This window comes from Ceratotherium simum, chromosome 11 (genome assembly GCF_057802395.1).
Source record: "Ceratotherium simum simum isolate JZ-2026a chromosome 11, ASM5780239v1, whole genome shotgun sequence".
In the NCBI taxonomy this organism is placed as follows: Eukaryota; Metazoa; Chordata; class Mammalia; order Perissodactyla; family Rhinocerotidae; genus Ceratotherium; species Ceratotherium simum.
In genome coordinates this window covers 39,911,182-39,922,550 of record NC_141910.1, presented here as the reverse complement: position 1 = coordinate 39,922,550, position 11,369 = coordinate 39,911,182, and the positions used below count along the sequence as shown (strand labels likewise).

General features: G+C 53.5%; 1 protein-coding gene across 1 annotated transcript; it reads right to left on the bottom strand.

The window, feature by feature from the left end:
• Nucleotides 1-9,745: 9,745 nt before the first annotated feature.
• On the bottom strand, nucleotides 9,746-11,357 carry OXER1 (oxoeicosanoid receptor 1). Its single transcript, XM_004436734.2, has one exon. It carries the CDS (start codon nucleotides 11,293-11,295, stop codon nucleotides 10,153-10,155), a length of 1,143 nt encoding a protein of 380 aa, XP_004436791.2. The 5' UTR covers nucleotides 11,296-11,357; the 3' UTR covers nucleotides 9,746-10,152.
• Between the last annotated feature and the right edge of the window lie 12 nt (nucleotides 11,358-11,369).

The following is an 11,369-nucleotide window of genomic DNA, read 5'->3' as shown; positions in this document are numbered from 1 at the left end:
ACAGTGGCTCCCTGGGCAGTGGGGCTGCTGAGAGCTCAGAGCTGCTGCCCTGCATGTGTCAGTTCAGCTCTGTTGGAAGCTGTATGAGTGTGTACAGGAGGGACATGGCGTCTTCCTGAATGGATTTTTCTTAAGAACTCTGCCAGTGGTTATGCAGTTCATGATATTTCCCCCCATCCTTGTGTTATTGTCACTTGGCTTTTTCTCAATAGGCTCCATACTTATTTTTTTTAACGGAGAAATTTTGCTCTTCACCCCATGCATCCCATTTGACCCTCCTCCCCTACCCCTCCAAGGTACAGAATTACCTGAGGTTCTAACAAAAGATGAGAAAATCGTCTTGATAAGCCTGTGAGCTCTTCGTATTATCTGTATTTTGTCCTTGAAGAGAGGCTGGTATTCCACTTGGTTCTGCTTGGTCCCAGACAGCTCCAGCGAGAACGATTGTTAAAATGGAGCCCAGCGAGTGTGTCACTGTGACAAGCCATTTGCATAGAGCCCTGTTCCTTTACAGCCAGATCAGCCAATGAGAAGCTGCAGCCAGGTTGGTCCTTCAACAAGTCACAGATCACCCAGCTTTATTCTAAACAGATGGAATCTGTTTGGCCTGGGAGGGTGAGGGGAGAGAACTGTGTTTGCAGATGAGTCTGTGCATATGACACCATGAGCCCCTTCACCTCTCCCCTCGGGCTCAAACGTTTCTGAGAGCACATGTGCCTGGGCCCCGGGAGACCTGCCTGCGACCCCGTTTCCACTGGCTTGGGCTCTTCCTGTCTGCCCTCAGCACTAGCCCTTGCTGGCATCACAGGCTGGCCGCTCTGCACTCTGTGCACACAGCTGCAGGGATAGGAATAACTTAGTGCCCTACTGGCTCCCTGAGCAGATGTGAGTCTGGCCACTCCCCTGCCCTCCATTTGCAGGGACAGGCTGCAAAGCACAGAGTCACAGAACCGTGAAAGACAGCTAGAGTCTGGCCTCCCAGCTGTCCCTGGGGTCTGTGGCTGGGAGGCAGCTAGATGGCTGATAGTTGGTGCCCCAAAAAGCCAGGTGCTTGCAGAGTGGCTACAATTGAGTTGACCTCCCCAGGCAGAGTGAGGTATCACTAAAATGAGGATGACACTCTGCATGTCCAGATCCTCAGAGGCTGGATTCAGCTCAGCAAGGAGGATGTGATGTTTGATGGCTGAAGGCGATGCTCGGAGCTCGAGCTGCCTTTTCCTTTTCCATTTTGCAGTCATTGTGGCTTCTGAGGAGGAGTTGGTTCTCATCTTAGGCTTTTGCGGGGGTGACCTGGGGGCGTTCTCACCACTGCCAACTCTTGGAGCTGTTCTGGGTCTTGGCTTGGGGCCTTGAGGGTGGGCCTGTGTCAGAGGTGCTCAGCGAGCCGGGTGGAGGTGGTGGAGGTGGCAGGCATTGCCCTCAGGGTTCCACACAGAGAAGCCCCTTCAGAAAGGACCCAAGGAGAGGAGGCAACTGGCTGTCCACGTCACACGCCCCGTGGTGTATTCTTCTCTAATGAAAGAGACACAGGAAAGCTGTCTCTCTGTGCCCCTGCCTTGGATTTATTGTCGCACACAAACATAGAAGGTGGAATGTTTCCCCACCCTTTCACTTTCTTCTGACCCACGTGAAATGGTGACTGTTGATGAGAGAAACAATTAGCTGCCCGTGACTCTGCTGCCAGCTTCATTCTCTCCGCCTGTTGGGAGAGGCCCTCCTTGCCCAGGTCCAGGAGATTTGGAGACTGGGGCCAGGCCAGGTCTGAAGAAGAACAGGGAGGCCCACCCCAGTTCCAGTTCACATGAAGCTTTGGGACAAGTGCAGCTCGTTTTGAGCCATATGTACCCAGAAAGCTCTTCCTTCACCTTGTAGTCAGAGCCCCTGGTTCTGCAGCCCCGTCCTCCTACACAGGGGATGTTGACTAAGATCTTCTGCTCTCACTTCATCTCTGGAAAGTCCCCCAGCATTCAGATTGCACACTGCAGGGAAGGGAAGAAGGACACCAGGGAGCCTTTAACATTTGCCTTTGCTGTTCTGAGCTGTTGGTGCTGAGAGCACCTCCTTTCTGGGGCCACGGTGTCGCTATTGTGTGTGTAGTGGCGTGCCACTGTTGTGCAGTGAGCTTGTGGGGTGGACATCCATCTGCACGGCCCGCAGCAGACATGCCCAGTGGCGCTGTGCTGAGCCTGGTCTGTGCTCCCTTGGATGAGGACACAAGCTCTGCGAGTTGACTTCCCTCTCCTCCATCATCGCCCGCCCACCCCTAGAAGTGGTGCAAAAGAGAAGGACAGACTGGTTTTTTTGCACGCCTCTCACAATTCCACCTTGCCCATAGCCCAGTTTCTATCAGTCAGTGTCCAACCAGGAAAACAGAAGCCACTCTAAGCATTTAAAACAGAAGGGTTTTAGTTCAGAGAATTGTTTAACACAGAAACAGAAGAGCTGAGAGGCCACACGGGAGGGAGCAAGGGACAACCCAGAGATGGGGAACGAGCAAGAAGCTACCACCACCCGAGGCTGGTGGGACAGAGGGGAGGGGCCGTGTTGCTAGAGCCAGGGGCCAAGGCCACTGGGAGGAACCTGGGGCCACTAGGAGGCATGGACCCTGCCAGAAACAATCCCCCAGGCAGAGAAGGGGGAGAAATAGCCTGGCTTCTCTGTTCCTCATGCTCTCCAGATTTCTGCAGATGCCTCTTGTTAGCTAAACCCAGGTGGAAGCCAGCTGACCCGGGAGCCTGGGACAGGCAACCTGCAGCGGTCAGCCCCCCACCGCTCAGAGCAGAACAGGGGAGGATGAGGAGGGGGTCTGAAGGCAAGCAGGCCCAGGACGTGTGCGGCGTGGCCTTGGTCTGCTCTATGTCATGTCCAGCCTGGAGTGTTTATGCCTCTTGCTGCCCTAAGACCCTGGTGAGGGTAGATGGAGGAGCTGTCCCTGTGGGGTTTGGTAGACTCTCTGCCTAGAGAGGAAAGTGCTTTTGGGAGGGAGGGGGAAAGCCTTTTTTCTTAACGGTTGTCCTTGTTTTCCTTTGGGGGAATTTACTCATTTAGCAGCCCCACCTCACCATTCCCCTCAGGAAAGCCATGTCCCAGTTTCCTGTCCGCCCCTCCCCGTTCTTCTCCCCCCAATTTCTGGTTTTCCCTGCCAGAGAACACTAACCCAGACCACGCATCAGTGGTCACGAGTGTTTCCCCAGGATAATTCATTCAGAGCGTGATATTACAGTGTGGACTGTCTGTAAGTAGACGCCATCTACTAATCAATTTGTATCGTGTTTCCAATAAATTTCTGGAAATTATGCCTGGTTTTATGCTGTCCTTTGCTGGAACCGTGGCTCAGCTGTAAGGCTTGTGCGTCCCCCGCCCTCAGCATCAGGTGCTCCATGTCTCAGGTGCTCCAGCCCACTGTGTAGCTCAGAGGCCAGGGCGGTTAGTCTGATTTCCGCCCAGCCACGCTGAGATTCTCAGAGGCCTTTCCCCAGGGTCTGCATTTTCTTCTGCTGTCTCATGAGCCACATCTTGAAGACGTGGAGGTTTTGTGAGGCTAGGTCACCCCAATAGCTGGCCTTTGAGCCTTGTGTCCCCTAGGCGTGGGGGAGCAACAGGCAGACTTTTCCCCATTGACCACTCTTGCACTGCTGTGCCCAGTGCCAGGGTGTGGGGCCGCTGGGATGGTGAGCTAAGGGAGTGTGCTGTGCCCCCGGAAGAGAGGAAGGCTCCCGTGCAAGTGAAGTGGACTCAGGAGCTGCACACTACACAGATGGAACCCTCTTCTGCATTCCACCCACGTCAGGCCTGCAAGTCAGAAATAAAAATGTCTGAGTTTACTTGAAAGGTATGGGGAGCCTGATCCAAATGCCTGGCGTTCTCCACTGTTCCCCAGTCCCTGAGTGCGGAAACCTGCTTTGTAGAAACCATTCTCTGTTGCATATTTTATTGGTTCAAACCTGTTTGACTGCAGTGCAGACTCTGCCTCAGTTGCTGTGCTGGGGCCATTGTAGGCTCCCTTGGGACCCCTCCAGCCCATGTTTGTAAAGTCTGCCTGTTTGTGACTGTTGTTTGCTGGGATTTTGGAGATTTAACAGAAAAGAGAAAGAGAGAAAGAGACATTGGGTTTCTTTCAAGAGTTTCACTAGAGAAGCAAGACATGTGCAGGTGAGGTTACTGGAAAACAGGAAAGGTTGTAATGAAGGCTGTGTCAGCTCTCGTGGGAGTTCCAGGTTGGAGGGCTCAGTAAGGCTGGACTAGTTGTCAGGGACGGTTTTGTGGAAGCAGAGAGACCCCTCAAGGTGGAACACAACAGCCCTACCTCTGTGAAATGCCTCAGGTGCCCCGTGGTTCTGGGTGTCTTTTTATTAAGACTTTTCATCCTGACTCAAATATCTCCTCCTTTCTGGAAGCTTATCTGTAGAGCTCGGAATGTCCCATGCCCTCCCTCTCAAGGTGTACCAACCTTAAGTTCCATTGCCAGGACTGGGTTTTTATGGTCAAACTTCCCTAGGGGTTTCTTCTGGATAAGTTTTACCTTTCATTTGTTCTGGTCTTGCTCCTGGGCTGCAGGGGGTCGCTGGAGGAAACCATACAACCTACAGGGATGGTTGCTACCCCAGAGCTGTGGGTGCCCAACTCCTGAGGCCTCTTGGGGCTGCTTGCTTCGTGGCCCTTTTATATGTTCTTCAGGAGCTTGTTTTCTTATTCTCAGAGCCAGCTGTTCCAATCCTTTGTCACTCCCTAAGCCCTCACTCCCTGAGAACCGAGCCTTCTAAGAATCCCTTCACCTGTCTTCCCTTCTGCCCCAAGACCTACTGTAATAGTGCCTTTCTACTTGCCCAAGGAGGTGCCCCTTGGCCTCTGGGGGACCCTCCTGGCACCCACATGCTGGATCCATTCTCCCCACTCCCCTTAGGGCCTTGCAGTAGAACATCCTAACTCAAACCAGACTGCCACTTACTAGCTGTATGACCTTGGGCAAATTACTCAATCTATCTGTACCTCAATTTTTTTCTTCTGTAAAATGGGATAATAGTATCTACCTCATAGGACTAAATAAATTAGTATATGTAAAGTGCTTAGCACAGGGCCTGGGACAGAGTGTTTATTACTGCTCCATCATCATTCTCTCCCCTCACCTTCACCTTCTCTCCCTTCTCCTTCTACTGCTATATATATTTAAATTTCTCCGTCCAGTCAACAAAACAACAGAACAGTCAAACCACCAAAACATCTGTCCTCTACTTAGCTTCACTTGAAGCTGTTGTCTTCTCTCTCTTTACAGGCAAATTTGTTGAAAGAGGGAAGAGTTGTCTCCATTAGTTCATATCTCATTAATTCCTCAACCCCTCACAGGACTTTATGGCTTCCATTCTGTCCCACCCCCAGCCACTCACTGTAGTTGTTGTCGATAAAGTCCCTAGTGACCTCCTAATTGCCAAATCCAACACTATTTTTAGTCATCCTATTTGAGCTTTCTTGAGCATTTGAAGCTGTTGTCATCGTATTATTTTTCTTAGATCGTTACACTGACCCCTTTATTCTCTACCCAGAGCAATGCTAAGTAACATTCGGAAATTACTCAGTGATTTTTTCAGATTTTTTTACAAAGATAATTTCAGATATAGTGGTCGTCACCTGTATACCCTCTTTACTTTCCTTCATTTCAGAGCTAAGCACTCTCTTTAATTTGGTGTTTATCATCCCAGTGCATGATTTTATACAATTAATACATATGGATGAATCCATAACCAATATAGAACATGTTTTGCATACTATAAAATTTTATACAAACGACAATCTATCACTTCTTGAAAACCTTTTTTTTAATAGTACCAGACAATGCATTGTTAATCCAGGGTGTTGATCCAAGATGCTTGGTCAGACAGTGTCAGACACACACTTTGGTTTTCAAATCAACTTTCTTCAGCATGCAATTAGGAAACTTCTGAAAATGCTTTATTCTCGCATGAGGCACTTTGCAGCCTGTCTGGGTATTTTATGTTTGGCTTTTACCCTCATAAAAGCTGGCTCTATTCTGTTCTTTTTAATAGGCAATCTCTTTACTTGGGCAGAGAGATTGCCTTGGCTTCTTTCATGCTCTTTTTTATTGCTGCCTTCCTGGTTTTCTTCTTACTTAAAGGTTTCTTCTGGGCATTTCACGAGTCTTCCCTTGTGTGTCTCTTACTTGTGGGGATTTTTAAAAGGATGGTTCTTGGCCCTCTTCGCTCTCTCCCCAGGTGACCCTATCCATTCCTATAACCTCAACTCCCATCGCTACGTGAAAGATTCTGGAACCCTATGTGCAGCCTGAAGTGTGCTACAGTACATTTTTACCTGGAGCTTCTCCAAGTCCCTCTGACTTATCTTAACTCTGTATCTTCTCCTCCAAACCTGCTCCACCACCTGTATCCTCAATGTGCCACCATGCACCCATCATCCAAAAAAGTCACTTCTCTTCCTCTCCTGGGCTGTACCTGTCCGCCTGGCCCTTCACGCTCTCCACCGCTGCCTCTATTCAGGCCCTTGCTTGGAATACAGACTCTTTCCTACCTAGGTCATCTCCCACACCCCCTCACCAGTCTGTGCACACTGTTACCAGAGTAACTGATCAAAATGCAAAACTGATCATCTTTGACTCCTTAAAAATCTCATGCTCACTCCCTTTCCTGCCATAGTGGGTTGTCTGCAGGACCAACCCAGGCTCCTGAGCCTGCAGGGCTGCGCCTGCCTTTCCTGCCTATTTCTTACCCCTGTGCCTAGGCCTCTTCCTCTCTTGCCTCCGTGATCCCCTCAGCCCTCCCCTGCACACCGAGTCTTCTGACAGCTCTGTGCCCTTGTTCATGCTCTTCCCTACGCCAGGGATCCAGTTCCCTCCACTACATTCCTTGTCCTCTGAGATTCAGTTCACACGCATCACCTCCCTGACACCCAGGTAGAGTTAGCTCTTCCCACCTTCTGTGCTCTCAGTGGTGCATTACTTCCTCGAAAACCATGGATGACACTGACTTGAATTGCATTTGATCCATTTGCAGGTTTATCTCTCCCAGGCTTGGCCTGGGGGGGCATAAGGTCAGAGTCATATTAACTGCCTTTGTAGCTTAGTGTCTGGCCCCTGGTGGGTGCCCAGTAAACACTGGATGATTAGTGGCTCTGGGGCCATCAGCCCAGCCTTGCCTGCTCACCCCTGCACAGGAGTCTCTGGGGTAAAGTCATAGATGCTGTTTGCTCGTCCCTCAGGGTGACAGCGGGTTACGTTAGGAGAAAGAGGAGAGAGAAGGGTGCTGTCTAACATTTACACTAAATAGTACAGTCCACCCCGGGGACCAAGATGCTATTTGGAACCCAAATGTAGGAAATTGAGTCTTTACTCAGCCTGCCTCCACCATGGTCATTACCCTCCTGTATGTAGAAAACTCTGCACTTCAACACAGTTTGCTTTCTCCTCCTCCTCTCCCATCCTTTCTCACCGCCCCCCTCACCCCCACCACACACATGAAACTACCTTCCTCACTCAGGGCTCTGGCATATCGGTTATTTCCATCTCCAACTCCTGGAGTTAGGCAAGGGCCAGGATCACTGTTCCCATTTCACAGATGGAGAACTAAGTCCCAAGAGGGGTACAGTGGGTTGGGGCCAAGTTTAGGACCAGAGAGTCCTTCCATGTGGGGGGAGCATGGTGGCAGCCTGAAGCCTGCTTCTCTCCCATGGGGGGACACCAAGACCCCCCTTAGAGAGGGCCTTGTGAAGGGTGGTGTGGCTTCGCTTGTCCGTGAGGGAGCAGTCCTCAACTTTAAGATGAGGGGCAAGGAGGACCCAGGGCAAGTTAGGAGCATGGGCCTGATCCCTGTGACCAGCATCTACCCAGGGGCTCCTCAAGTGGAGAGACAGCAGTGCATGTAAGCCAGGGGGACTGTCTGGTCATTTCTCTTACATCAGGCAGGGGAGACTGAGCCCAGGTGCTGAGAGGGGTGGGGGGACCTGATGGCGGTGTTGAGGAGAGGGGTCCAGGGAAGAGAAGACGGAGGAAATGGCATGTGGAGCCCCAGTTGCCCACAGAACCCAGGCAGGTACAAACATGGGAAGAGATGGTACTGGATGGAAGGTGCCTGGTGATCAGCAGACAGCATGTGTTAGTGCTCCTGTGGTGAGGGCTCCACTAGGAAGTGCTCAGTCCCCAGCCTCCAGGAGTGTTTGGTTCTCATAAAAATGTCTGACTTGGAAATTACAAATCTCAGGCTGAGGTTGGGCTGGCCCAGGCTTGGCCTGCTCCTCCCCATGGTGGCTAAAGGTGGGGAGGTGGGGAGTCCCTAGCAATGGCTCTAGCAGGATGAAAAAGGCAGCAACAGATGGAGCAATGAAGCAGGGGCCATGGGGGTCAGAAAGACTGGAGGGGCCCAGGCAGCACATCCCTTTCCACCACTTGGCTTGGGTTCTCAGCATCTCTGCGGGTTTCGGAGAGCAGCCGGTGAGTTTTCAGAAAAGAGAAAAGGGCTGGAGACACAGTGGGGAGATGGGCTCCAATATCCACCCAACCCATTTCCCCCAGGTCATACCCCGCCGCCTGATACATTCTCCCCATCTCCCACCCCAACATCCACATTGCTCCTGAATGCCTCCCTCCTGGGGTGTGGGTGACTCTTCTCGGCTTTGGCTCCATTCCTGAGGATTTTAACAGAGGGAAAGTATCCTTGTCCATGATATGAGAGGGTTGGACTAAGAGGATTAAAACTCCAAAGGAATTGGGGAGAGGGATTTGGTCCCCTTCATCACACCCTGTACCTGAGGCCTAGAGGCCCATGGCTGGGGTGATGAGTGGAGAACCAGTCCCAGCCCCTTCTGTCTCCCTCTACAGGGAGGGGCATGTGTGTTGGGGGGAGGTGTTCATTCCCCTGAGGTGGCTAGGGCTGGTGACACACAGGGTTCAGGAGGTGCATGTTTGGGACTTTAGGGACCTCTAGCTCTTTGGAAGCCTTGAAGGCTATGCACCCTCCTCTCCCACCCGGTGACATCCCCTGTGGACCGTAGGGCCAACCACTACCCCCGCTCCCCTCACACACAAAAAGAAACCCCTGATTCATGTCAGGTGCACACCTTGTGCCTGGGGGCCCCAGGCCAATGGGTGGGTTAGCCCAGACAGTCTCAGACACTGACCACAGGCACACTGAACAGAACAGACAGGGGTAGAGGTGGGCAAGATGGCTTTGGTCCTGAGGGAGGGCTATGAGCCAGCTCTGGTGACCCTGAGGCCCCTGCCCTTGCCTGGGGCCCTGTCATGGTGGGGCAGCAGCCACCACACATTCCAGGGAAGGGTACTTGGGGCAGAGGGAAGCCATGGGAGGGAGCCCAAGCTGAGCCAGGAGCCTGAACTGGATGGACGTGGTAACAGCCAAGGCTGAAGATCCCCACACTGTCCCAGGGGAGAGCAGGGCAGGGTCCTTGGTGCCTTGGGCAGGACCTTGGGATAATGGCAGAAGGAGAGCTGAAAGCCAGAGAGGAGCAGGGGTTTCCCAGGGGTCCAGGTGGGCTGCGCATCCTGTGAGCCTGAGGACCTCACGCAGGGAAGCGTTCTGACTTTAAGGACTCGCCAAGGCTCCAGGAGCAATGTGGAAGGATGGACGGTGCCTTGGACAGCTTCCCCACTCTGTCCTCAGAGTGTCTCTTCATCTTGGGGCCCTCGCTTTGAACCCTACTGACGCCAGGGCTGGATGGACCCGAAGACATTTATTCGGTTTTCCTTAGAACAGGGGAGACAGGCTTGCATTTTCAAAAGGATGTTTATTAGCATTGTAAAGGAACAAACTGGAGATCACAGAAAATCTGGCTGTTGATTTCTAAAGCGAGACTTCTCCTCTCACAGTAAGCATGCTCTGGCCCTGGGACTGGGCAGCTATGTGGCCCTTTGTCTGAGCTAGAGCCCCCACAGCCGCTGCCTGTCTCTGCTGCCCTCAGGCTCTTTCCTGTGCTCTGGGGACATCGTCCTGGACACACTACACTGTAAAGCCAACACGGTTTCTCTCCCTGCCACCCACCTGCAGACGTCCCTTGTCCAGCTGGTTGAGGCAGCCTGTGCTGGCAACAGTGTAGAGAGTGACCTTGTCCCTCCAGCCCAAGGCCTGGCGTCCTCACTCCTGCGGCACTGCAACAGGCCTGGGAGGGCCCTCCTTACGCCAGGGAGACCTCCAGCGAGACGGCCTCCTGCAGCTTCCCTGCGGCCTCCGCCTTCCTAGAGGCCTCCCGGCGCCAAGCAGGCGACTGGTAGGAGCTCTCGTCGTCCTTGGCTGAGTCCTGCCGGCCCTGGGGGAGGCCCAGCAGGGCCCGGCCCTGACGGAGGAATTTGGGGCTGGAGAAGCAGTAGAGCACAGGGTCCAGGACGCTGTTGAGGTAGGTGAAGGCCAGGGAGCCGTGGAAGAGCTGCGAGCAGATATCGAGGGTGCGGCAGGCATGCAGGTGGAAGGCCACCATGGAAGCCATGCCGAAGATGATGCTGGGCAAGAAGCAGACAGTGTAGACGGCCACCACCACGGCCAGCACGCGCATGGCCCTCTGTGGGCCCGCCTGCCTGCCCAGGCCGCGGCGCCGGACGGTGAGCCCGATGCTCACGATGGCAAAGAGGATGAGTGCCAGCGGCAGGAAGAATTCCAGCACGTACAGTGCCTGGTGCCACCGGAGTGAGGCTGAGGGGCTCGTGCCCACCCGGTAACTGAGGCAGGAGTGGCTGGAATAGGCGGTCAGGAGCAGGTGCCCGTTGAGGAGGAGGATCACCCCCCAGAGTCCCCCTGCCACCCTGGCGGCTGCCCACACTGAGGCCCGGCTCAGCGCGTGGTGGGGCCACACGACCTTCAGGTAGCGGTTGAGCGCGATGGCCGTGAGGAAGACCACGCTGGCTGTGCGGTTGGTGGACATCATGAAGAGGTTGACTTTGCAGGCGGTGGCCCCAAAGCGCCAGATCTCGTGGAGGAAGTAGTAGTCCACGCGAAAGGGCAGGTTGATGATCAGGAGAAAGTCAGCAATGACCAGGCTGACCAGAAACACCGTGCTGGATGTCCAGGGCCGCGTGCGGAAGCAGAAGATGAAGAGTGCCAAGCTGTTCCCCGCCAGGCCCAGGACAAACTCCACGCACAGGATGGGCGCCAGGAAGGCATACACGGTGGGGGAAGAGGCTGGGTGGCAGGGAGCCTCCGAGGTCTCTCCAGGTGATCCCAAGGCAGTGGTGAAGGCAGAGGGAGAGGGGGAGGGAGAGGGAGGGAGAGTGGAGGGAGAGAGAGAAGGAAGGAGAGAGGGAGAGCTCAGGTTATGAAATTCCATGGGCTGCTTGGGCCGTGTACCTGAGAGATGTTTCCGGAGTCTTTCTACCCCTGCATGAGTGTTCGGGGATGAGT

What these genes read in the sequence shown, in the direction of transcription:
- OXER1 (XM_004436734.2), bottom strand. Translation starts at nt 11,295, where the DNA reads ATGGAATTTCATAACCTGAGCTCTCCCTCTCTCCTTCCTTCTCTCTCT.